We start from the raw sequence: 27,525 nt of genomic DNA on the forward strand, positions 1-27,525 counted from the left end.
GCCGCGGAGGGGCTGGGTGTCAGAAGCAGCGACAGGGGAGTCAACAGAGAGAGAAACAGCGTGAGGCCTTTGCTGGCGTGGAAGGACGGTGGGTCGACGTGGACGCCAGCGCGGGTTGAAACCGGTGTGGAGCGGGCTCGGGGGTTTTGTGCGCGTGGTTTGCACAGTTCGGGCGCAATGTTGATCCTACACGCGCGTGCTACTTTTCAAACCAACCATCGATCCGCCCGCCCGCTCGCATAACGGCAGCGCGCGCTTTTCAAACCAACCATAGATCCGCCCGCCCGCCCGCATAACGGCAGCGCCCATGTGTGCGTGTCGCACACCAGTTAGAGCAAGTATAATAAGGGGCTGTAAACTGGCTGAATGCGTGGAGGAGAGAGAAGAGGTGAGAGAGGAGAAGCGGGCTATAAGTTTACAGCCGACTTGGGCACAGGAACCAAGAAACTTTGTGAGAATGACTGTGGACCATGTATTAATGGTGAAGGGCTAACCATTGTACGAGTGGGCTAGGAAAAGGTTGAGAGAAACCTTGCAGCCCGCTTGCTAGCTGCGTTATTAAACTTGCTCTGAAGAGCCCAGGTATTAATTACTTTCCCTTTTCATTTTCCTTTCTGTTTTTTCTTCACATTCTGTAATACCAAGTTTTATCTTTTTTCAGTTGTTTACCTTTTTCTGATGATGTAGGGTGAACTTATGTATAAAGTTGTACAATAAGTCTTTTCTAATAATGTTCTTATGAAAATTATGCTCAAAAGTTATCCTACGATAAGGTGTTTGAAAAAAATTATGCATGTAAGTATCGTGAAGTTTGTGCTAAAAAATTATCATATAAAAACTCCACTAGAAGAAGTTATGTGTAAAAGTTATACTTATTGCGAAAGTTGTGTTAATAAATTATCCTATAAGAAATTATCTTAAAACATTATACGTACAAGTTATGTGTATCACGAAAGTTGTGTCAAAGAGTTGTTCTATTGAGATCTTAAAAAATTATACATAAAATTATATATATAAGTTATAGCTTTCAAAATGTAGAAAGTTGTGGGAAATTTATTTTACTATAAAGGGAAAGTTGTTGGCTGTCTGAGATCGCGCGTTGGCTGATCCCCTGGCGAACGCGTGTGGACTAGCAATCCCCCAGTTCGGGGGAGGGGTCAATTAGACGGATTTGAACTTCTTGGTAGCCTACCACTATAGTTAGTTTCCACTGGTTCTATCATGTTTCTATTGGTGAGCTCTTTTATGTAGTTTTCTGTAGTATCATCCAAACATTTCCCTTGTTGTTCAACAATAAATCATTCGCATTAGGGTGATAGCCATCATAATGCGACTGCCCACCTTCGCATTAGGTTCAATTGTGTGATAGCCATCGGATTTAATTTGTTATTAATTATCCACCTCCGTTATTATGAAAGGCACCTGAAGTAAACCCCAAAAACATGCATCTAAATTACACATATATGCTATTATGAAACATAATTTATAGTAGCTCCCTTCATTTATGAAAAATTACCAAAACATAATAGCTCATCATTTGTGCAATATAAAAAACCTTAGCTACTATTTGTTTGACTGTTTCTCCTAACCCATTCCAGGACTAAAATTACTAGTCCATTTCTTTCATACATTTGCAAAGTAACGACTGTCAAGTAATACTCATGGATTTATCTGCACAGTACTTAATCATGTTTGATAGCTCATCGTGAAAAGAGTAGCAAGATGCTTTGCTCCCGCCATCATCCATCCCTTTGCCGCCTCCTGGACACGAGCCATCACTGAGCTGCTGGATGATTCCTGTCGCTTAAAAATTCTTGCATCACGTTCTTTTCAAATTACCCACGTGGCAAGCACTATTAGGGAGCGTAGACCCTTCCTCATTGCACATGCCGATGTCGCTAAGTTGGACCACGAGTGGTGTACCGAGTCTGCTTGAGGCCATTCCCTTGGATATATTGCCTGATTTGTCGCCCAAACCAAAATGTTCTCCCATATTTTTCTAGTGAATCTACATCCGGATCATTCTGAAACTTAATCACACACAGCATTGTTTGGTTTTTCAAGAAAGAGGTAAGGCCAACGCATAACATGTTCCAGAATAGAGAGCATGCACTTTGTCATGTAGAGTTGGAAATGCCGCAGAGAGCATGTTCATTTTCCCTTCTTTTTTCTCTTTTTTGTTTCTCTCAGAAAAATGAACAGATCAATCAACAACCCTGTTGATAACAAGGACATCATCGTGCTTCCGTTGTAACCTAAACAAGAGACTTAAGAAAAGTACAGAAAAATTAGTACAGCAGCAACAGGCATGTGTTAGAAGCTAGCACATCTCAAAAGGAAGAATATTAGAGGCGATGATAGCCTAAATATATATTACCTTGCAGTTAATGCTAAGTTCCAAAACTGCTGATCCGAATCTTCTTCTGCTTGCACCTGCTACCGTCCAGTTGTTGGGCAAGATGGTCTGTGCTATCTATATGCTCCTCCTGTACCATTGCTCCTTCATGTGCCCGAAAAATCCCTGGCAGTGGATGGTTGGGAAGGAGAGCAGCTGCATTTCTGATGGCAGCTTCAGCGGCATCCACCTCCCGAGGATTCACACCCCGGCAATTAATAAACACCCGCAAATGCCTGAGAGAAATGAGGTGGCTGATGCCGAAATCAAAGCTACCATGTGCAGCAAATCTAAAATGAAGCAGCTCAAGCCTTGGCATTGCCCCTGCTTCAAACGTAAGGCTCAATCTTTCCTTTCTGTTTCTTGGATTGAGAGAAGCCAAATTACCATCCAATGGGTAAAAACAGAGCTCCTTCAGAAACTGGAATCCAACAGGACTGATCCTGAGTGTTTCCTGTGGGGATTCTTTTAGGTAAATTCGGAGGCAGAGCAAGGAAGGAAAATCTCTGAGAACCTGCAGATCCCCTAATCTCAATTGTTCTATAGAAATCTCTAAGCAGGTGAGTTCGACAAGGGATGATATCCACTTAGGGAGTCTAGAGAAACTGGGGACAGTTAGACCGCACATGAACAGTGTCTGTAGATGACGTGGAGGAGGGCACCATGAATCAGCCAAGAAATCTACAGAAGAACCACTATTACTTGTAAAACTTAGAAACTGGAGGTTTCTTTCTCCTAGCCTGCACAACGATGAGATCAAAGATTGCTTGAACCTTCCTTTGTCGATAACTGATCCATCCAGATACCACACAATCCCAAGCACCTTCATTTTAGTTAGGTTCCCTAGCTCTAGCACAATTTCTGGGGAATTCCTACTGACATCTAAACCTGACAGCTCTTCTAGAGCTTCCAAATTACTGAAACCATTTGGGAGTCTAACACCAGTAGGCAGAAATAGGCGCACTAATTCGCGGAGTTCAGCAACAGTTGCTGGCAATTCTTCTATTCTGGTACATCTCAGGTCCAGTGTCTGCAAATGTTGTAGCCTCTCAATTTGTCGTGGGACCTTGCTAATGTTACTATTGGAGAGACTTAGATACCTCAGATGGATTAAATTTCCAACATTCCCAATGTCTCCATCCTCCAAATTAGAGCAATCATGCAGATCTAAGACTCGTAAAACTTGAAAATCCATGATAGAGGGCATCTTCTTAACATCACCAAAGACACTAAATGACCGAACATGAGACAAGATGTTACTTCCCTGCCATAGATTTTGCTCTTCACAATTGCCCACGAGGGTGAGGCGTCGAATCTTGTAAGCCAAAGGTGATAGCTTATGATCATCTACTATGGTAGCAAAATTTTCTTTCAATGATATTGATATAATAAGATCATGCATTATATCATGTACCCGACAAGCTCTTGGTCTACCACTATAGTTAATGTCCACTGGTTGGATCATGTTTCTGTTGATAAGCTCATTGATGTAGTTTTCTCCGGTATCCTCCAAATATTGTCCTCGTTGATGAACAATAAATCCTTCAGCCATCCATCTCCTGATCAAACGCAGTCGATCAATCTCATGATCCTCTGGGAACATGCTTAGATCCAACAAACATATCTTTAAATGGTGAGGTAGGTCGTAATAACTAAGAAGCAAAATCCTTTTTACCACTTCCAGCTCATGATGCTGTTTAAGTGCAGATAAAAGAGAATTCCGTACCTTCTCCCACTGTTTCTTTGAGGCTGGTATGGTTGCTAATAGACTAGCTATGTTAACTATAGCAAGTGGCAACCCATCACACTTTCTCAGTATATCATCACCAACTTCCTTCAATTCAAGAGGACAATCACCTTCACAAAAAACCCTTTTCAAGAACAATCTTCTTGAGTCATCATTGTCAAGGGGCTTCATCAGATAAACATAATTTCTGTGTGGAGAGCTACAGTTCTCAGCAACATCTTGAATTCGTGTGGTTGTTATTATTCTACTCGCACTATTATTGTGGGGGAAAGCACATTCGATGTCTTTCCAAGCTTGTTTGCTCCATATGTCATCGATTATGACAAAGTACCTATTAAACAATTTGTGAACAAACTTGAAGTAAAATAAAATGAATTATGTACCCAAGAAATATTTCATACATGAGAATCCAACGACAAACTGGGCTTTCTTCTAAAACCTTAACAACAGAGCATTCGTATAGGTAGGGATGGCAATCGGGCGGGGCTGGACCCGAGACCTGCGGGTTTCAGACCCAACGGGCGAGGGCAGGTCCGAAATTCCCCCCCGCGGGTCTTGGGTTCGGGGACCTGACACATGGTGGGTGCAGGGCTGGGTTCAAAATTTCCCCTGCGGGGCCCATGGAGCCCCGAATTTGGCCCACGAAGCACACATCCCACACCTTAGCTCAGCAGCCCTCCACCCGTCCACCATGCAACAGACGACTCCACCCCATCCCCACCTCCATCCACCCCATCCCCACATACCCACCCTGCCAGCCTCCATCCACCCCATCCACCCCATCCCCGGTGGCGGCGACCGCCTCGCTGCCGGGTCGCCCCTCGCCCTCGCCCTCACCCCTCGCCCTCACCAGCGCCAGTTCACCCCTCGCCCTCGCCGGCACCGAGTCGCCCCTCACCCTCGCCCTCGCCGTCGCCGGCACCGGGTCGCCCCTCGCTCTCACCACCGCTGACGACGGGGAGCCCGGGGGCGGCGCGGCCCCCACGAGCCGACGGCTCGGGTGTCGGGGGACCCACCGGGTTTCGGGCACCCGCGGGTTTCGGGGTCGGGGCAGGATTTCCACCGAATGGGGTTTCGGGTTCAGGGCGTGTTTACTGTTCGGGTTTCGGGGGTGGGTCCGCGGAAGCTTCACCCGGCCCCGACCTGCCCCGTTACCATCCCTACGTATAGTTCAATTTTTTGTTACTGTTATGATAGTTACAACATTGATGAGCAGATGCTGATCCAAAAACGTTCTGCATGATGAGATATAATTCAATCTTAGTTATTAGGTCCCACAGGGAAGGGCAGATCCCTGTTTTGAGTAAAATCTAGCAGATTAAAAGGAACTAAGTGCTAGGTGGTGTATATTAAATAACCCGCATCAAGCAAGAGCTTCATGAAAAAAAGAAAATCAGTATAAACACTAAATTCCCAATATATACAGTATATCTTACAATGTTTCAGATCATCAGACAATCAAAAGCAAATAAGTATTGGACAGGAATATTAGTTAGGTAATATCTATCATAAAGGAAGAAGATAATCAAAAGACAAATAGGATAGATTGTGTATCAGTGTCATACATCCAATAATTCACTTAAATTTGTCGATTTGAATTGCCACAAGTTCCTGATAAGGTGATAATGGTTTTATAACATCTAAAAATATGGTAAAGGTTGTGCTCCCTTCAAAACTGGCCCTGAAACTTTGCAGAATGTAGTCAAATTTAGTATGCCGGCATTTGCAGTGTTTCATACCTTTTATTTTGAAGATGCTCTCTAATCATGTTGACAAGTTCTAGATATCCTAATGTTCTGAGATAGAGACCTTTATTTTGATCCTCTGTAATTGAGCTACTTCTCTTAAGAACTTGCAATAGCACATCTGCAAGGATCTTGTTAACGTTAGGACATCGGGATACAGACACAAAAGCCATGCAATCAAACTGACTTCTAATCCTTCGGAAGACACAATTAACAAGGGTTGTCTTTCCTAATCCACCAAATCCAACAACTGAGACAACCTTGCGCTGCGGGTGTGAATCACTGCTATCAGTAAGCCACTTGACAAGTATGTCCCTTTGGCTGTCAATACCCACAAATGTATCCCCCTCTTCAAAGAGCGCAGGCAACCTGGGGTCAATTACCACAGACTTTGAACACTGGCCAGATAAATCGAGCTCATACCTTTTATGCCTATCGCTAACCTCCAATGCACGCTCCTTGAGCTCATTAATCTGATCACCTATCTGATAGCAAGCTTTCAAGGTGATGATCTTGCTTATCATCTTGTGGATGAAGCTGTTGCAGGCACCATCACGGTTGAGATGGTGCATGAAGATTTCGATGCAATCTTCAACATCGTAGGCCAGCTCTCTCAGCTGACAAATCCACTCCTTCATCAGTGGATTTACTTCATCCGACTCTGAAACCATCGCCAGCACAGTGTTCATGCTGCTTAGCTCATCTCGCAGAAAGGCAATATTCTGGCTCACACCTTTGAGCTTGGCATGATCTTTCTGCAGCACTGCAGAGAGCTTGTCAAGGAGGGGGTCTATCACCCCCATCAAAGCGCTTGCCGTCACTTCAATCATATTGGTCTCTGGATGACCTAATCCTCTCAAAGTCTTCAGTGCTTCTCTGTTCTCACAAAATCTTCACTCTTCACTTAGGAGCCTCTTGTTGCCTCTCTATGACAGGACCGTCCTGTTCCTGGCAAGGAACCTGTTCAAGAACAAAAACATTAGAAACAATTCAAAGATAATATTTTGATGGGGTGAAATCATTAGATAAGTTTGCCTCATTTCAACATACTTGCAACACCCGAGATATTAACAATATGAATCATTTTGACTATTTGTCTTCCATTTGAAAAGTATATAAAATTCTTCCACCGGATGTTAAGTGGAGCTACATTTCGGGTCAAGTGAAATGGTTAAAAAGCGAAGAGGGCTTTCCACAACATGTGTACACAAGTAAATCTACATATACAGAAGGAAGTCTAAAATTCCAATAGATGCTGCCTTGTATCTTTAACATTACTTGGATTTTTCTTAGCGAATTACAGTTGGTGAAAAAGAGGGCCGCAAAAAAAATATCCAACACATATGCTCTAGCTCATAGTGAAGAAAGCACATAGCTGATATTCGCGAGGTGTTTAACCATGTGTTGTGCCGTATTGCAGCTTGTACCAAATCTATTGCATATCTGCACCTAAAGTCTTAGTATTTCCTAACAATATTACCCAAGCTTCAGGGCGGGCTTAATTACGGTTTTGAGAATATCCAGTGCTGTTGAAAACTGCAGTTGGGCATAATTAGCAGGGGAAGCTAGTGACGTTGCAAGTGGTGATCTGAGGAGGGAACGACGGAGCCAGACGTTGCTAGGAAAACTAGAGGGGGAGCTTACACAGTTCGATCTTCGATGGAGTAGTACGCGCTCCGGCACGCCGCCCGCCTGCTGGCCTCACGCACTCCGGCCGTGTTCTGACGCGCCGCCCACGACTCGGATCTGGCCGGCGTTTGGGCGGAGAATGCGGTGTCGGCTAGAGAGTTTTTCTTGGATAAGGAGTGTCGGCCAGAGAGTTGGGTCTTGGGATGCGGTGAAGAGAGATGTGTCGCGGCGTTGCCCACTGAAAAAGGCTTTGACTTTCGACCCGGCCGTCCATAACTCGCCACTTGCCAGCATACGTGGAGTGCGGCAACCAAGGCCACCGGAACACATTTACCGGCGACGGAGTCCTCCCCACTCCCCCGAGAAATTTGGAATTTTGCCATTTCGCCGGTTTACGGCAAATGCGTTTCGCCAGTTTTCCATTATATATTTTTCTCTCGATTTTGTATTTTTTTCCTCCACGATCTGGATATGATACCCTTGAGGGCCTCTTCTCCTTATCCATTCTCCCGATCTCTCGTTTCCTCCCCGAGACTCTATCCGCTGGTTTGCTCGGTTCTGCCCCCGCCGCCCCAGCCGCCCCTTCGCCGCCCCAAGCACCCGTCGCCACCCCTTCCTGTCCTAGCCACCAGCCGTCGCCCCTTCCTACCCTAGCCACCCGCCGCCGCCTCCTAGGTTCTATAGCAGCTGCCCAAGCCTGCTGCCACCGTCCAAGTTCCCCGATGAACCATGCTCCTAGGGCACACCCTCCCATCCTATTCTGCCACCAGGAACTAGTTTTAGGCTTGGAAGAGGTCTGGTTCAGAGGGCCTTGTGGATCTACGCCATGAATTGCGATTGGATTGATCTCCTTCTCGTGCTTGTCGTGATGCCATACACTATCCTAACTCGAATGCGCTGAACCGTAGTTAGTTTCCCCATCTAACTGATTTTTTTTCATCGAGCCTGAGCTTAGTGTAGCAGTAGTAGAACCTCCTGAGGCTGTTGATGAAGCTTTACCTCATCCAGAAGTGGAAGTAGCACCAAATGTTGATTGGAATACGCTGCAAATCAACGAACTATATGTAGAGTATGAAGGAAGGTTAGAATTTATAGAGGACGAACATGTGTGGGAACTGTTGGGTTTGAAAGATGAGGAAGAGAAGGCTAGAAAAGTTGCAGGGTAGCTGCTAAGTCTGCTGACAAAGGAAAAGGTCATGTTGAGAATACTGATGGTGCCTCCCTACCTGTTGATGATAGCATACCAGGGGAAAGGGTGATAGTGTACGATCCAGACAAGCCATGCATGAATCTTGGATCTGTTTACCCTGACATGAAAGAATTCAGATTGGCTATGAGACAATTTGCCATAAATGAGGAGTTTAAACTAGACATTGAGAAAACTGACCCAACTAGATTTATAGGCAATTGTAAGGCAGAGGACTGCCCTTGGCACATTGTTGAGAGAAGACAACGTAATAAGAAGACTATTATGGTATTAACTTGGTAGCTAACAATGTCATATGTATTTGTTCAAAATATTTCTTATTATTGGCAGCTAACAATGTTACAGTATTGATTGATGAGCAGACGTGCATGTCCAGTAGTAGGAGAAGGGCTACTACACCAACACGTGCTTGGGTTGCTTCAAATGCAGTTCATATTCTCCTGAAGAAGCCAATGGGTACTAAAAGAGTTGCTACTGAAATTGCAAGATGACCACAAATGCACAATTCATTATGACACAGTATGGAAGGGGAGACCTTGTTGGCAATGGCTGAGCTTACTCTCCAACACACACACACTTGAGCTAGAGATAGAAGAAGGTGAGAAAGAGCACAGCACACACACACAATTCTCTATTGCTGCTGAACTACTTGTGTTGCAGCTGCTCATCCACTCTTTATAGAGCAAAAGTCAAAGTAGAGTACACAATCCTATGAGTGTATCTATCAATTACTAGTACTATATACATGACAGGGCTTACTGCCCACTACTCATGGTACTGCTGCCTCACACGACGGACAGTGGCCATTCAGTCCATTCAGCCGGCCAAGGAGCTCTACCTGCTCCATTGACTTTGCAAAAGGAAGAGAGAAGCAAGGAGCTGAGCAATTAACTAACAATCCTTCCTCTAATTGTGATGCTCCTGCTTGATCTCCTCAACCCTAATCTTCTTCCTCAACTCCTGGAGCCGAAGATGCCCCACGGCTTGGTGAGGATCTCCCCGAGCTGTTGAGTGGTCTCAACATACTCGAGCTTGATGCGTCTTCCATCAGCACAGTCATAGATGAAGTGGAACTTGGTGTCAATGTGCTTGCTGCGGTTGTGGAGGATGGGATTCTTTGCCAATGCAATGGCAGACTTGTTGTCCACCAGAAGGACCGACGTGCGGAGCTCCTCGCTGATGAGCTCAAGCAGCAGTCTTCCTAGCCAAATCCCTTGGCAGCACGTGGTGGCGGCTGCTATATACTCTGCTTCACAGGTAGATAGCGCCACCACCTTCTGCTTCTGGGATTGCCAAGAGACTGGGCACGACCTGAGGAAGAAGATGATCCCCGTCGTGCTGCACCGGCCATCGATGTCACCCGTCATGTCACTGTCGCTGAACCCGGTCAGCTCTAGCTGCGCTCCTCCCTGCCTAGGGTAGGTGATCCCAAGCTCTGTCGTCCCGACGATGTAGTGGAGGATATGCTTGATCGCGGCGAGGTGGGCCTCCTGCGGATCCTCCATGAATCGGCTCACATAGCCCACAACAAAGGAGATGTCTGGCCACGTGTGCGTCAGGTACCTCAGCCCGCCCATGATGCTCCGACATCGTGTGGCGTTGACCTTTGCCGTGGTGCTGTCCTTTGACAGCTTCAGCTTCTCCTCCATTGGCGCCTGGCATGGCTTGTAATCCCCCATGTTGCTCTGCTCCAGGAGCTTCCTCGCGTACGCGCTCTGGCATAGGGTGATGGCGCCGCTGCTCTGCTCTACCTCGATTCCAAGATAGTAGCTGAGCAAGCCCAAATCACTCATGCGAAACATCACTGTCATCTCCCTCTTGAATGCGTCAATGTCTCCTTACTCCTGGCCGATGATGATTAGGTCGTTGACATAGACGTCGACGATCAGGGTCTTCCACGTCGTTCGTCGGATGTAGAGCGTGTGCTCGGTGGCGCACTTGGTGAAGCGGAGGGACATCCAGCTCTCATCGAGCTTGGTGTTCCAGGCATGTGGGGCCTGCCGCATGCCGTAGAGTGCCTTGCGCAGGCGGAGGACCTCGTGTTCTTCTCCGGCGACGGCAAACCTTGGCGGCTGCTGCACGTACACTTCTTCTTGGAGCTGGCTGCTGCACGTACACTTCTTCTTGGAGCTCGCCATTCAGGAAGGCGGACTTGACATCCATGTGGTGTACCCGCCAGTCCTTCGTTGCCGCCAACGCCAACAGCAGCCGGATGGACTCCATGCGCACCACCGGGGCAAAGACTTCCTCGAAGTCGATCCCCTCGCGCTGCACAAATCCTTTGGCCACCAGCCTCACCTTGTGCTTCACGATGTTGCCCAGCTCGTCATGCTTCACGTTGTAGACCCATTTGAGCCTAATCGGCCAGCAATTTGCCGGTGAATCGATGAGCGCCCATGTCTTGTTCTCCTTGAATGAGTTCATCTCCTAATCATCGCCCGCCACTACTGAGGGTCCTACTCCGCCTCCTTGAATGTGGCTAGCTCCTCTGCGCTGCCTAAGTGCAGCTCCTGCTCCCCCAGCTCATGCGCCGCCAAGCCAAGAGCTTCTGTGCCACCGATGTAGTTGTCCAGGGAGCGGAACCGGAGCGGCTCGCTGTCGTAGCTAGCATTGACGTGCGGGGACACCACGGGCAGCGGAGTGACGTACTGTGCTCCTTCGGCGGGTGTTGCCAGCGAGGCGCCTCCCTCCACCTACCCTCCTGCAACTTCCCCTTCTCCTAGAACAGGGGATCCTCCCGCCGGGGAAGGTGGCGGCGTGGCTTCCCCTACTCCCGGAACAGGGGATCCTCCTACTTGATCTTCCGCCGCCACTCCTTCACCGCCGACGTGGTATTCTTCATACTATATGGTGAAGTGGCTGCCTCCGCTGCCCACCACTCCTTCTCCTCCATTGGACTCCCAGTCCCAGCTAGCTGCCTCGTCGAAGACCATGTCCCGTGACACCACAACCGCCGTGCTCGCGGACTGTAGAGCCTGTAGGCCTTGCTGCCCTACTCATAGCCTAGGAAGACCATCAGCTTGCTCCTATCATCGAGCTTCTTCAACCCCGGCCTTGTCTCCTTCACGTGCCTAACGCAGCTGAAGTTCTGGAGGAAGGACACGTCCGGCTTGCGCCCATGCCATGCTTCAAACGGCGTTGTCCCCTTCAAGCTTTTTGTCGGCAAGTGGTTCAAGATGAACACCGCCGTGCTCACTGCCTCACCCCAGAATGCCGCCGGCATCTTCTTGGCCTTGAGCATGCTGCGCGCCGTCCCCACAATAGTCTGGTTCCTCCTCTCCACCACAACATTCTGCTAAGGGGAGTATGGCGCGGTGAGGTGGCGCTGGACGCCTTGTTCTGCACAGTAGAGGCCAAACTCGATGGAGTTGAACTCCCCGCCATGATTCGTCCTTAGCACGCGAAGCTTCTTCCCGGTCTCCACCTCAACGTGTGCCTTGAAGTGCTTGATCGCTGTTGCCGCCTCGTCTTTGCTCCTCAGGAGGTGCAGCCACATGTAACGGCTACAATCATCCACCAGGAGGAGGAAGAAGCGCCGCTCGCCGTGCGCCGCCGGCGAGATTGGTCCACAGAGGTCCCCATGGACTAGCTGCAGAAGGTCCTCGGCGTGGAAGTTGGTCGTCTTGGGGAAGGCACTCCTCCTCTGCTTTCCGGCGAGGCAGCTGTCGTAGAGCTCGCCGGTGTGCTCGATCCTAGGTAGGCCGCGCACCATCTCCTGGCACACCAACCGCGCCAGCGTGTCAAAGCTCAGGTGCCCTAAGCGAGCATGCCAGAGCCACGCCTGGTCATTGTGGTGCGCCGCTAGGTAGACGGGCCGCCCAATCTTAAGGTCCAATGTGTAGAGGCGGTTTGAGGATCTCTTCACCTTGGCGAGGAGGCGACGATCGCGGTCACGGATTCGTAGGATGCCGCCTCAGGATGAAGTAGACGTCGGTGAGGGTGCGGTGCTTGCCATTCTAGCACTTGAAGATGACCATGCCGCGCTCGTGAATCTCCACGTGTGAGCCGTCGCCAAACTTGACTATTCCGACGACGCCCGTGTCAAGCTCGGAGAAGGCCTCGCCGTCCCCCGCCATGTGGTTGCTAGCGATGGAGTCCAAGTACCACCGCTGCTTCTCCTCTCTGCCGTCACCGCCTTCCTTCCCGAGGTGGACTTGCGCTCGTGTCTCATTGAGTCGCACAAGGGCGCGTGGTGCGTCTTCTTCCTCAGTGTCGTTGAGAGCGCACACCTGCGCCATTAGGAGGACGGGCTTGTCGTCCTCACCTTGTGCGAGGTGCGCCTGCTCCTGGCGATGCGGGGCCTTGCAATCCTGGGCCCAATGCCCGGTCCTGCGACAATTGTGGCATTTGTCCTTGGCTGAGGCACGGCCGCCATTGCCAATGCCGCCACCGCCGCGCTTCTTCCTAGTCCTGCTGCACCCCCTTCCTCTTCCGCCAACGCCGCTGCCGCTCGTGACAGAGGGTCACTCCCCTATCTTCCGCTCCCGTGCTCGTGCCACCCACTGCTCCTCACTGAGCAGCAGTTGGCCACCGGCGGATGCATGCGCCGGCGTGTCCACGACGCGGTCCTCCACCACCTTCAGCCATCCCGCGATGTCCTCAATTGTGAGCTTGCTCAATTCGAGCAGAGTCCCAATGGACATCACGATTTGGGCGAAGCGCGAGGGAACGACACGGAGAAACTTGGCGATGGCCTCCTCCTCGGTGACAGTGTCACCCAGCGACCCTAATTGGCTCACCATCGTTGTGAGCTGAAGCGCGAAGTCCTCGACTGCCTTGCCATCGCGGAAGGTGATGGCCTCGTATTCCCAGCGGAGCTGCTACGCCTTCGCCTTGCGCACGCGGTCGTTGCGTCTTCAAGCTGTCCCACGCCTCCTTCACCGTCTCCTTGGAGCCAAGCGAGACGGAGAACTCCGGCGGGACGCCCTTCAGGATGGCCTCCATGGCCATCTGGTCCTCCTGCTCGTCGTCGGTGCTGACACTCACAGACAGCCAAAGGCCCCTGGCATAGTTGCTGCGGGTGAGGAGGGGGTACAGCACGCCGCCGATGTCCAGCACCATCTTCTTCACCATGAATGTTGCCCCGCGGTGTTCCGGTGACAGAGACAGACGGCGCCCTCATCCTCGCTCAGCCATTGCCGCTGCTGATCGCTCAACCACGGCTCCCCCCCCCCCACACACACACTCGAGCTAGAGTTAGAAGAAGGTGAGAAAGAGCACAGCCCACAAACACAATTCTCTGTTGCTGCTGAACTACTTGTGCTGCAGCTGCTCATCCACTCTTTATAGAGCAAAAGTCAAAGTAGAGTACACAATGCTATGAGTGTATCTACCAACTACTAGTACTATATACATGACAGGGCTTACTGCCCACTACTCATGGCACTATTGCCTCACACGGCGGACAGTGGCCATTCAGGCCATTCAGCCGGCCAAGGAGCTCGCTCCATTGACTTTGCAAAAGGAAGAGAGAAGCAAGGAGCTGAGCAATTAACTAACAGACAAAAGGCTCTGACACGGTTGTATGGAACCTGGGAAGAGAGTTTTCAGCTGCTATTCAGATGGAAGGAAGAGGTTCTGAAGCGGACACCAGGTAGTGTTATTGAGATTGACACCAAGGTTGTTGATGGTCAGGTGTACTTTCATAGGTTTTTTGTGCATTAAGTCCTTGCATTGAAGGTTTCAAAGAGGGATGTAGGCCATATCTTAGTGTAGATTCGACTGCACTTAATGGTAGGTGGAATGGGCATTTAGCTGCAGCCATAGCACTTGATGGTCACAATTGGATGTATCCTGTTGCCTTTGGATTTATAGATGCTGAAACAACTGACAATTGGATTTTGTTTATGGAGATGCTACATAAGGCTGTAGGAGATTTGCCTACTCTTGCTGTTTGTACAGATGCATGCAAAGGGTTGGAGAATGCTGTGAAGGCTATGTTCCCTCAAGCTTAACAAAGGGAATGCTTTAGGCATCTCATGCAAAACTATATCAAGAAGTTTGGTAGTGACACTCATTCTAAGATGTACCCTGCAGCAAGAGCATATCGACAGGAAGTGTTTCAGCAGCACATGAAGCCAATTGTGGAGGCATCCAGGGAAGTGTTAGAATGGCTGCATAATTATCATTTCTTGAAGTGGATGAGATGTGCCTTCAACCAAGATATTAAGTGTGATTATATCACTAACAATCTTGCAGAATGTTTTAATAATTGGATCAAAGAGATAAAGGACCTACCTGTTTGTGAGCTAGCAGACAAGCTGAGAGAAATGATAATGGTGCTCTGGGACAAAAGGAGAAGTATTGGTCAAAGGTTGACTGGCAAGATCCTACCAGCTATCATACAACAACTAAAAGCAAAGACTAAGGGATTAGGATACTTGACAGTTGTGAAAGGTGACTGTGTTCAAGGTGAGATATGGAACAATAGTAGTGGGTCCAGGAATGTTGGCACATTTGCACGATTGTACATGCCTGGAGTGGCAGCACACAGGTAAGCCGTGCCATCATGCTTTGGCATTGCTAACAGCACAACAGAATGGTGATGTCAACCTAGAGGACTATGTTCATGAGTACTACTCTGTGGAGAGGTTTCAGAATGCATACAAGAGGCTGATCGAGCCACTGCCTGACAAGTCACACTGGCCACATGTGGTTGCAGCACCACTTGTTCCAGGAGGTGTAGGAAGGCAAAGAAGTTGAGGATCAAAAGCTTCCTTAAAGGTGGTAGTGGCAAATCTAAGGCAAAATCTGATGCTAACAGTTCTGAACAAGCTGGTGACAATGACAAGGTTAAGAAACAGACGATCAGAGGCAAAAGGAAGTGCCAAAGATGTGGAGAGTTGGGCCATGGTGAAACCAGCTATAAATGTGCACTGAATGGAACAAAGAAAAGGAAGAGAAAGCCAAGAAAGAATACTACAAAGGAGTCTACCAAGAAAGATGCAAAGAAAAATACTAAGAAAATTACCAAGGAGACAAAACTGCAGAACAGTCCTGGTAGAGTGACTAGAAGGTAAAAAAAAATTAATTGTAACTAAAGTAGCTATAATTGCTCTGTTGCTCATGATGCATCTTTTTTTGTTTGCAGCCGACTTGCTATGCTGTTGGGAGAAGGTACCAGTTCCCAGGCCATGGAAGACTCACCCACCAGGAACCTTCAGACCATGCCTCATGCTGTCCCTGCTGTCAAAACAACACCTCCAAGGAAGCTGACACCTAAAAGGCTGAAGACCAATTGAATTGTGACCTCCAAATTTATGTATCTCTGAACCATGTCATGTAACTGAGATGTGAACTCAGTATCTTTGAACCTATCATGTGTTTGCCATGTTTTATGTAACTGAGATGAGAACTCATTACCTCTGAACCTATCAGTGATTTTGATCCTGTCATGAATTTGCCTTTTTTAATTGATATGAACATGTCATAAATTTGCTATGTTATATTGGTCTAAATTTGAATTTTCATTTGTTAAATATCTGGATGCTTGGAAGGGCCGCGGGAAGGGCCGGCGAGGGTAGAGCCGAGCGAGCCGGCGGAGGAAACGAGACAACGAGAGAATGGATAAGGAGAAGAGAACCTCAAGGGCATTATGGTCAGATCATGAAGGAAAAAACATAAAATCTAGGGGAAAATGGTGAAAAGGCATTGTAGCGGCGCGCCACCGTTTCACAATGGTAAACTAGCGAAACCCATTTGCGGGATGGCAAACTGGCGAAACCCACTTTTGAGAATGGCATAATTCTAAATTTCTCCCAATCCTAGAGGTGGCATGAATACACACCCACTTTTGAGAATGGCAGAATTCCAAATTTCTTCCAATCCCAGAGGCAGCATGAATGCGTTCCTGCTCCCTAGATCAGCCCCGTGCAGACGTGGGGACGACTCCACCGTCCTAAATTAAAATTAATCAGATGGTACTGTCCTAAATTAAAATTAGAGAGGGCTCTCAATATAGTTTTTCTGGTTGACTTTATATCTGTTAAAATTGCGCAAACTTGATCACCGAATGCCAATTTGCACCTAGTAAGTAGAGGGAATTTAGAGGCATGAACGTGCTTCTACCATGTTTTATACCAGAATAAAATCCAAGGAGTATCGATCATGACTTCAATCTGATTCATGGACAGGCGCGCAGCAATAGCGTAAATTAGAACCTATGGAACCTTTTAAGGTTTAAATTAATTAAGAAGCATACATTGCAAACAAATGTTCCCATTGCGCTTTCATGCGCGTAACATTGTGTCAATGTGCCATTCATTAAAGCAGCTAGCAAAACCAAGTGCATAGTTAATTGCCGTCCCCTCAGATATACAATTAACTGATCTTGCTTAACTGTCCTGTAAGCTACTGATCCTCATCAAAATTTTTCTTTTTTGCTGCAGGCTGATTGCTCCCTAACTGTGTACAATCAAGAAAACAATAGATGATTAGCATCCAGGGAGAATCTATCGCATCTGCCACGAACTAATAAAAAATAACTCCAGAAATGGCCATATTTTCTATTTGCAATTTATAAGAAACCTAGAACATATGGCAAATAACATCGAGTTTATATCATTTTTGTGCCTCAAAGTTGCGTATGGGTTCTAGGCATATGATTTATCAGGTGACTTTCAGCATTTCTCAGGGGTGTCCCTCTTTATTGCAGTTGTGCCACCCAACAACTGGCTTTGGATAGATCAGAAATCATGTGCCCTGCTTTGGCCCTAAATTTGTAATCACCAAATCATAGTGAAATAATTTGGAATTCAGAACCAGTAAGTGCCGAAATCACATCATCGTATCAGGGACATAGATCCATTAAGAGATTACAATCTCATTTAGTCACTCCACAAAGTGCTACAGTTGCTAACAATCAAGTCAATCTGCTACTTAGTTAACAAAAAACCTTTTTCACCTGTTTCGTGTGAGTGGGAGCAAGAATCTACACGAAAAAAATTCTGTTTGCCTAATAAAGTTTGTGTGGGCAACTAATGTCGAGCATACGATGATGCCACCCATTTTCATTTCGTGAAAGTCCTCGGCAGAGGAAAGGGTTGTAGGTGATGGCGTTTTTCCAGCGATATGTACATATCTAAGTAATTAGCGTTTTGTCAGACCATAATGAAAACGCAATTTCTATTTTTCTTGAAGACTAATATGATATTGCTCTTTTTTGATGAGGGGTCTTCCCCGTAAAGATAGATTAGTACCGGAAGGTTCAGATGAAGGAAGGGCTGAAACAAGGCAAAAACTTTAAAATGGGGTAAATAAATATGAGCCGGGGCCCGTTGGAAAGTATGCATTAGATAGCTAGGTGGCACGTATCCTATAAAAGCTGTCACAATCATTAATAGGAATAAGATAACTCCGAGACACCCTATTTTTACTGCTACTAAGGTTCCGGATCACATTTAGGTCACAACGTGCCTCACTCTGACTAGGGTTTTCCAAAACCATCAGTAGGAATGATATGGACAAGGAGATTCAGATAAGTTGGTGAAAGAAAGAAGAATGGGTTTTCCTAATTCTCCTAGTCAATTATGAAACAATTTTCCTTAACCAACTTTCCATCTGAGAGTCAAAAGTCAAAACTAGCACATACGAGTAACACAAAAGCATCATATTTGTATCTCTAATAAATAGATGTCACAAATTAACTGAGTAAAGGTTTACTTACAAGTCCTGGGCACTCGTATTCAATACCAGCAGCCTTGATTCTTTTGCGATGCTTTTCATCCCGATTTACAATTCCTTCAACCATCTTTTTGTGCTCTTCTGTAGTTTTATCCTGGTAACAACACATATATTTAGTACAATGCACATAATATGCTGCAGCTGTAGTTAGCAATGATTTACCTTGTTGTGTCTCTTCCGTCAATTGCTACTCGATCAATTGGCATGAATCCCAGTAGCACCCCTTTCCATCTGAACAAAATTCATAATAAGACATGAAAATTGCACATTACATTTCCATTTTAATCAAAAAACAAGAAACTGAGAGTATGCACAACTACTGAGCTACTGATACAGCACACATAGACAGCTACAAACGCTTTACTGATAACGACTAAAGCGTGAGTTCCCTGTCAAGCACATAAAAGAACAAGGATACAACTATAAAAGAACACTGTTTCTTAACAATTCAAGAGATTATGCCCTCGGCCTAAGATCTTTCTGGGCAAGTTTTTATTTCAAGTTGCATTGCCCTTGACCTAAACATGTGAAGTCCATTTTCAATACAAATACATCACCAACTCACCAAGTCCTTACAAAGTTACAACCCAAACACATAATCTGTGCACTAACCATGCAAAGGCATAAATTCAGTGTAACAAATTCAACCTTAATTATATTAAGTAAAATAGAACTATTAACAATGATTCTCATCATTTCAATAAATTCTTATTTCAGCACACTGATGCGTGCTTATTGAAACAGTTAAAAGTCACTTTTCATATACAATCATAGATCAGGTCAGGTGTATTTTTGTTCACAGCCATAAAATTTTCAAGCATGTGACGCATATGTGCTAATTAAAAATCCAGACTACTTGGAATACCATAGCTACTTTTCCTTTCTTCTAACAAGTGTGACGGCAAACAGAATCAGTGGAACATCTAATAGGCAGCATGTTTGTATAGGCTTACAATTTTGGATGAACTTTCTCTGGTGGAACAAGTGCAACTCGCAAGGTGTGCTCAAACAATAGATAGTTATTCATCTCATCGGCTACAACCTTCGCGACGTGATACACTAAAGCACATCCCAAAACCGTAAGCAACAGGCAAACAACATACATTGCTGCAGTGGTACCTAAAAAAAACACTTACAGCAGGGCTCTTAAATTCAATGAATCCATAGTGCTACTGCTTCAACTTTCATGTCTGAAAATATCACCAAACCACAAGTTAGAGGCTTACAAACAATGCACAGTATACAATATACCTTGCAGTTCCGAGCAATCCTAAGCCTCTTAATATCCCCCAAACTGCTTAAAGAATCCTGCAACAACACCAAAGAGAACACTAAAACAACGGCACTTGCATCCAGTGAACTTTATTGTCCCCAAATTCAATTGATGCCTCATCATCGTCTCACGGAAACACACCTTGCATCTGCTCCTCGTAGAAGCCATGGGGGATGTGCCCGGTGTAGACAACAGTGGCGGTGTTCTCCGGCTCCTCAGGCTGCTGCAGCTGCTTCGGGATCCTCTTTCCCCGCCCGGCTTCCAGCGGCTGCACCGAATCGCAGCACGACAAAACAACACCAGGCTTATCCGGGCTCTTGACCCCCATGGGACGCGCCGGACTCACCAAAATCAGGCAGAGCTGCGGCGGAGGCTTTGGGCCTTGGCCCAATACTAGAAAGGCCTACCTGGGCCATTTACACCAGCAGCGTTCCAATGAAGGCCCATATGTCGTATGCTGTCTGCTTACGCAGCTCTGAATATACAAGTTTTTTCAACTGTGTTACGTACTTACGTTAGCTATTCGTGCTGTAGTTAGTGTCATGTGTTCTTCAACAGGTTAGGATTTTCAATATGTTTAGTTGAAATTTGCTCTAATCTTCCATTACCATGGGTGCCCCTCCTCCAAAACAAGCTACTAGAGGTGTTTGACTTTTTCTAAATTGCGCTCCATTTGATTTTCCTAGTACACGAACACCATGACGTGGCATCTAGAAGGTTGAGACTAGAGAGAGACCGGGCAAAGATAGCGAGAGACAAAAATGGGGAAAACAAACGGCGACACGGGAAGAGCGAGAAACGGGGGCGACCACCTTCCCAACTTCCAACAGCAGCGAGCGACCCAGCCAGGCGCCCGCTCGCCGCCGCTCCCGCTCCTCTTCCCCCTACCCTCCTCCTCCCTTCCCGAGGGCGGCTGGTCGGCATCGCCGGCGGCTCCACGTCTCTCTACCCTGCCCGGCGAGCGCGCGTGCCCGCTCGCGATCTGCTAGGGTTCCCTCCGGCGGGGCCCACCCATGTCGGCGTCGGCGGCGGCGGCCTCCGCGGCGGCGCTCCTCCTGCTTCCCCTCCTCGCCGCCGCGGGCGAGGGGTCGGTATGCCCGAGGCCGCCCGCCGCCGCAGCCGTCCTGCGCCACGCGCCCGCCTCCTGCACGGCGGCGGACGCCTCGGGGCCCCGGCGTCGCCACGCCGGCGTCGTGGAGGTGAGCTCGGCCCTCTCGTTCAATTCCGCTATCCTGGCTGAAATTGGCTTCCCGTTGCTTGCGCTGCTGGGTTGCCGCGCGGGAATTTTAATGTCGTTTTGCTTCTATTTACCGTTGTGATTTGGCTCCTGAAGGAGTGGATTGCATGCTAGTGCTCGATCTAATCTGCGCCCAAGATGAATTCATAGAGTATTGTAACTTCACAAGTTGTCCTGTCCGTGATGATACTCGGTAATCGGTAGTTCAATTTGATGGCAGAATTGACAGAGCTTGTGTTCATGACAATGTGCCTGACTGTTGGGTTGATTTTTTTTAACCGTTATTTTAATTCGAATGGAGAGCAGAAACAGGGACCCTTGATTTGAAACATAAAAACACGTGGTGTCTCTGCAACTGCTTCTTAGGATGTGATGGGTATCTTAGGTATTGATTGATGATTATGTTGTGGGTATGGAGTAATTTGAGGACACCAGGGATGAGCTGTAGCTGTTTGACTGTGCGCCAGATAGTCTTTTTGTTAGCTATATCTATATGAATATGTGCATGCTGGTTCAACTGGACTCTTGTGTTGTTTTTTTAGACCACTCTTGTGTTGTATATGTGCTGACTGATTGTCAGAGGTATGGACAATTGGGAGTTACTGGTAGTGGTTTTAAATGAGTAGCATTTCTTTAATTTCTTCTGAACCACCTTAGGATTTGCAATTGTGCAAAAGCTAGTCTGAACATGGATTCACTTTTCTTTTGTATGGACACACCATCCTGATAAATAGTACCTATTAGTTAAGTGCTTGTTTGCTTCTCTGTCGAACATCTATAATTTTGATTGCCATCAGCTGTCCAAAAGTGAAATTAAATTACACAGTCTGAATTGTCTTAAGGACTTGTTTTGATTATCTGCTGCATAGAGTAGTGCATGATACTTTTCAGAGAGTAGCAATATTAGGTTAGTGTCCATTTTATATTGATACCTTGACAGTACATTGAAAATATTCCTCCTTTGCTCCTTGTACATTCAGAGTTATGTGCACAAGTTGCGTCTCAGGCTTTTGGATTTTGTTCTGAAATCTTGGATGAGTACACTTGTCTCTTACTCCCATGCTCCATTTTTTGGTGCTCCAGGGTGATGATGGGGCTCTGCAAAAGGCAATAGCACTTGTGCTGCATAACAGGGAGGATTTTGTTGCTATTCTCTTTTATGCTTCGTGGTGTCCTTTTTCTAAAATTTTCAGGACTGATTTTCAAAAGCTATCGTCCTTTTTCCCGACAATTGCTCATTTTTCTTTTGAAGAATCTCATATCAAACCAAGGTGCGTCTTTCTAAAGGAAATAAACTTAATAGTTAGATTTGATTAAATCTTGGCACACAAATCACTTTTTTTATAATTGCAGAATATTGTCAAGGTATGGAGTTCGTGCCTTCCCGACTCTTTTCCTTGTGAACTCTACAATGCGTGTTCGCTATCATGGATCTCGGACGATGAATTCCCTTGCTATGTTTTATAAAGATGTTACAGGTACTGTTTCTCAATGTTCTGATATTGCGAAAGCAATGGTACACATCTTAATATTTACTGTTATTGACTAAGTTCAACAGAAAGGTTGATTATTCATTCAGATGTTATGTACTGCAGATTTAGCATGCATTTTGTCTATAAATGTAGATATGGTGGTATTTTAGTAGGATCCAGTTCCCAGTTTGAGCCACTCTAGCATTTATTCACCTGCCCATAAAGTTTTCCTATATTTCACCTTCCTTTTGAAATTATCAAGGTATGAATCCTGTGTCATTGGATGCATTATCCCTGGAGAGAGTGGAGGATACGGTAACTACAATTGATAATGACAAAAAGAGCGAAATGGAAGATTCTCTGTTATCATGGGCAAGATCACCGGACAGGTTACTTCATCAAGATACATGTCTTGCGCTGGCTAGCTCTTTTGTCCTCTTGCGGTTGCTTCATTTCATTCTTCCCAAGCTCAATGCATGCATGAAGCAAGCCTGGAGGATGCGACTTTATGAATTGAATAGGTTGTTTCCTAGCTTGTCTTGAGGAAGGCAACGTGGACTTGGAAACTTGAATTGACTGTCTAAGCAAGGCAGCTTACACACAAGTGATGCATGCAGGAAACGAGATCATGAGGGGTTGGGGTTCTGTCAATGTCAGCTCAAAGGCTAATTAACATTTATGTCTCATGGCTGACTAGTGAAAAAGATAGTTCTAGCAGCTCTGTATCTGAAGGTCTCATCTATGTATGTAGCATATCCCCTCCATCTCAAATTCTGCGTGTTAAAATTATTTGGTCTTTCTTTGGGAGATGTCTTGATACAAGCTCAAGTGGCATTCTTGGAAATGCTGACGTAAATGGTGATCATCTGTACCAACAGTACCCTGTACCCATCGTCCTCTGTGCAAATTCAAATTTGTAACTTGTCATGTATTGTAAGAAAGATGGTTCTTTTAGGCTAGTCATAGGCATGGCATGATTAGTATGTTTGTGATTCACAAACTTGAGGGGATTCATACTGTCTTTATATTTCACAGGAACACAGCCCTGTTGACCAACTGGTTGTTCTAGTGAAGTTTACTGGATGTAAAGGAAATTACTGGGTCACATTGATGTTGACCAACTGGTTGTTCTAGTGAAGGAAATTGCCGGGTCACATCGACATAAAAGTTCCTTTTCTTTTCCTAGCATTTGAATTTGATGTAATCTTCTCTGATGCAGTTTCATAACCGATTCTCAGTGTTTGTACACTGTTCGACCATAATAAAGGTATTTGCTGCTTGGATTAGTCAGTTTGTGACGGAGGAAAGGCGACGCAAGATCTAATACGAACCGTGTGCAGAAATTTAATTGTTCTTCTTGGGGCCAAATTCAATGCTCTCACATCTACATGGTGGAGTCTTGTGTACGTACAGGTTTTCCCCAAGCATAGTGGGGCTTGGCCCTGCTTCTCCGGCTTGAAATTTCAGTTATCCTACCAAACAAGAGCGCAATACAAAAATGTGATGGTGAACGTTTCCTTGACAGATTCCTTTGTTGCAAGATTGGGAGGGAGTAAGAAAGTGGAGCCTTCAGGCATCTACATGTCCTTCGCTCCCAAATGTTTCACCGGATCCTTAACTGTAAACAATGAGTTCTTAGATGGAGGCTATCACTTTGGGAGCTGAGAGAAATATGGAACAAAACCCCGCATAATTATCTGCATATGCACCTTGTCGACTAGCCACTGATCATCCCTCCCCCCTCCCCCCCCTGCATGACAAGGTGCACCTCGTCGACTGCCCCGTAATGGTGCAGCTGGCCGCTCTATACCCGCCAGTGGTGTCGCTTCCACCGGCCATGCCAGTGGCTCCTACTGAGGTGCCCGCTCCTGATGAAGAGGTACCTTCTCCGGCTGCTCTAGCCACACCTGGTCTCACTTGCTATGAAACCATCGAGATGGCGCTGCAGTCTTCCACTACGGCAGACGCGCGCCGCCGCAGCGCTCGCCTCCGAGCCACGGAGCGAGGCACGAGGGAGACAATCTCAGATGCTGCCACGCGCATCAAGAAGAGGAAGCTGGGGGACATCACACCTTCCTCCAACATGGCGCCGGTTGCTGCTGTTGATCTTGACGACGGCACCGATGATGATGACGGGGAGGTGGACACGGCTTCATCGACGCCCCTGCCTACTACCCTGATGCTGCCTCCTGCTCCTACTGCTCCGGCTTGGCGCGTGGAAGATCTCCAGCTGCTCGGTCGCGCCTGCAACATCCAGGAGCCCTGCCCGCTTGAATTGGAGCTCCGTTCGTCGACCTTCGAGACTGATGACGCCCAGCTTGGATCACCTGCTCCTCTACACCATTTGCTGCTTCAATTGCGACCCTGTCACCTCTCATGTAATGTATGGCCGTCAGCTTGAACTCTGCCTAGCCGCCGAATGAGCTAGCATAATTGTGCACTGCTGGAACTATCAGCTGTGGTTGCCACCAGGCACCATCATCAATCCTAGGAGCTGGATCCGCTTCTCCTACTTGTTTTCTTGCGCGCTTTTTCTTCTCTCTTGGACTTACTCGCGATTCACTCTGGTGGTTTGCTGGTTCCTTGATGGCTAACGCTTTAAGGGTTGTATCCAGCTTGTCCTGGAACGTGCGTGGCCTAGGTGACAAGATTAAGTGTAACAACGTCCGACTTGCCCTCCCTTCTCGTAGCCCCTCCCTCATTTGCCTACAAGAAACCAAACTTACCACCATTGACCAACCAAACTTACCACCATTGACCGCTTCAAAGTGGCCACCTTTCTCCCAGCTCCACATTCAACCTCCTTCACCTTCCTTCCCTCCACTAGAGCTGCCGGCGGCCTCCTCACCGCTTGGGACCCCTCCTTCTCCCTTAGCCACTCCACCACCACCCCACACTCCTTAACCACCACCTTTCTAGCCACTACCACTAATATGCAGTTCACCATTGTTAACGGCTACAACCCTTGTGTTGGGGAGAAATATTAACGACCTCCTTATGTTCCTTAAAACAACAATCATAAAGGCCCGGGCCCGCCTGCGGTAACAGTAATCTCCGCCGACCCAGCGTAGGCAAGGAGCATTCCACTCCGCCTCGCCCGACTCAGGGCCCCGGTTTCGGACACGCCCGACCCCTTGCTGGCAGAACTCTGCCTCGCTCGACCCATGGTCCTAGGGTCGGACGCGCCCGACCCCTCGCCGCAAGGCTCCGCCTCACCCGACCCTAGGCGTAGAGGGTCGGACTCATCCGAGCCCACAAGATAAGGATCCACCTCGGACGCAGACCAGCAGATGAGGGCGCGGATCTCGTGGGCCCCCACCGATCTCGCCATAAATGTGCCGCGGCTCTGGCGCGCAGAAAGGTGCCCGCGTTCCTCGACGTGACCCGCCACAAGTACCCGTGCGGTTCACTATAGCCACGACCGCACAGTCTACAGCGGCATCGCCCCAGTTCGCTGCCTCTCCCGTCCGTCACAAGTCACTCATTCCCTGCGCCCCCAGCACAGGAGGGAGCGCCACCCGGTTTCACGGACGGACCGTCGACAGAGGCGTATTGGCCGTGCCTCCCAGTCAACATGCAGGGCTACAGGACACGGACGTCCCCACGACAAGCACAGTTGCCACAGCCGAACACCATCATCATGCTTAGCTGCGACGGTCGCCCGGAGGATCGTCGACAGGATCCAAAGACAGCCGCCCTCCTCCGGTGGCCGTGCTGACAGGGGACGAAGGCCAGAGCGGAAGGCGGCGACCCCAGGACTTGGTCCTCTTCCTTGTCTTTTACTTTACTTAGCTTATCTCTTTTACTTCTCCACACGCCTGGCTCATCTGTAACCCCGGTACCCTCCCTGCGCTATAAAAGGAAAACCAGGGGCCCTGAGACCAGGAGGACTCTCAAGCCAACAGAACTCACACCCTCACCGAACGAGCATCAGTGCACACTCAAGAGACTTGGGACCGGCTCCCTCTCTCGCTTGTTTGTAACCCCGACTACGAACCCAGCATGAGTAACACGAGCAGCTCATCATACTGGATGTAGGGCTATTCCTGCCCAAACCAGTCTAACCCCGTGTCCTCTCACGCCACCATCCGAAGCCTTACGCGCATAAAAGAAATTTACTAGCCGTAGTCTTGATCCGCTAATCTCAACAACGACACCTTGCAACCGTCATGACAAACCGAGATTCCTTGATGAACTAATTTCTCTACATTCCGCAGCTGTAGGTGCTTGGATGTTCTTAGGTGACTTCAACCTAGTACGCTTCCCTGACGAGCGCTCCAATGACAACTTTGATCACATCGAAGCTCTCCTCTTCAACACGGCCATTGACAGCATGGCCTTGCAAGAGCTCCGCTCCTTGACCACTGCTTCACTTGGTCCAACCACCAGGAGCTACCGATCATGGTGAAACTAGACCTTTTCCTCATCAGCACTAAGTGGAGCCTCCTACTGTCGGACTCCACGATAACCTTGGCGTCAGCTCCTATTTTTGATCACTATCAACTACTACTCATGGTGACTTCCAAGGTTCCCAAATCCAAAATTTTTAGATGCAACAATCATTGGACAAGGATCCCAAGATGCGCACCTGTCATTCAGGTCGCTTGGAGTAGCATCCACGGATGTTCTGGCACAGCCAAGCTCACTCTTAGCCTCAAGCATTGTCGGCCTGACCTCAAGGCTTGGCAACGGTCCTTGCGCTCACTGCACGACATCCTTCACAACTACAACTTGGTTATTGGAATGATGGATCTCCTTGAAGAGGTGTGGCCACTCTACCTGGCGGAGTTCTATCTTCGCACCCTGGTCAGAGAAGCGGCTCAGGAGCAAGCAACCCAGCTCGCTCTCTACTGGCAGCAACAGACCAAAGTGAGGACCTGCATCCTCAGTGATGGCAACACCAAATTCCATCACCTCACTACGACCGTCCAAAGGCGACGCCACCAGATCAAGGTCCTCTAGTTGGAGAATAACACCCTCGTCACTGATCATAAGTCCAAAGCCGCTCACTTGCATGCTTTTTACCAGAAGCTCCTTGGACAGACGGACCAGTGCATTCCCCCGCATGACTTGGGTCATTTCTTCACCACCAGCTAGCTCTCCCCCACGCAAGCTGCTCTCCTTGTTAAACCATTCACA

At 47.7% G+C, this 27,525-nt stretch overlaps 2 protein-coding genes and 1 pseudogene across 4 annotated transcripts; 1 reads left to right on the top strand and 2 right to left on the bottom strand.

The window, feature by feature from the left end:
• Positions 1 to 1,526: 1,526 nt before the first annotated feature.
• Positions 1,527 to 7,766, bottom strand: LOC101759921 (disease resistance protein RPP13). 3 transcript variants are annotated; one of them, XM_004973357.4, is made up of 4 exons: positions 7,532 to 7,766; positions 5,882 to 6,847; positions 2,378 to 4,473; positions 1,527 to 2,255 (listed from the first exon to the last, which is right to left on the bottom strand). In XM_004973357.4, exons 2-3 carry the CDS (start codon positions 6,715 to 6,717, stop codon positions 2,391 to 2,393), a joined length of 2,919 nt encoding a protein of 972 aa, XP_004973414.1. In that variant the 5' UTR covers positions 6,718 to 6,847; positions 7,532 to 7,766; the 3' UTR covers positions 1,527 to 2,255; positions 2,378 to 2,390. The 3 variants fall into 3 exon arrangements, with proteins under 3 accessions (XP_004973414.1, XP_004973413.1, XP_004973416.1); XM_004973356.4 differs by having other exon boundaries at positions 1,527 to 2,267; positions 7,532 to 7,765; XM_004973359.4 differs by lacking the exon at positions 1,527 to 2,255 and having other exon boundaries at positions 3,821 to 3,954; positions 4,122 to 4,473; positions 7,532 to 7,762.
• A 9,269-nt stretch (positions 7,767 to 17,035) lies between these two features.
• LOC101781942 lies at positions 17,036 to 20,005 on the bottom strand (annotated as a pseudogene).
• A 464-nt stretch (positions 20,006 to 20,469) lies between these two features.
• LOC101782344 (5'-adenylylsulfate reductase-like 4) lies at positions 20,470 to 23,553 on the top strand. Its single transcript, XM_012846635.2, has 4 exons — positions 20,470 to 20,876; positions 21,998 to 22,185; positions 22,268 to 22,392; positions 22,649 to 23,553. The coding sequence occupies exons 1-4, from the start codon at positions 20,691 to 20,693 to the stop codon at positions 22,927 to 22,929; spliced, it is 780 nt and encodes a 259-aa protein (XP_012702089.1). The 5' UTR covers positions 20,470 to 20,690; the 3' UTR covers positions 22,930 to 23,553.
• Positions 23,554 to 27,525: the final 3,972 nt, after the last annotated feature.

Source organism: Setaria italica, chromosome VI, assembly GCF_000263155.2.
Source record: "Setaria italica strain Yugu1 chromosome VI, Setaria_italica_v2.0, whole genome shotgun sequence".
Classification (NCBI taxonomy): Eukaryota; Viridiplantae; Streptophyta; class Magnoliopsida; order Poales; family Poaceae; genus Setaria; species Setaria italica.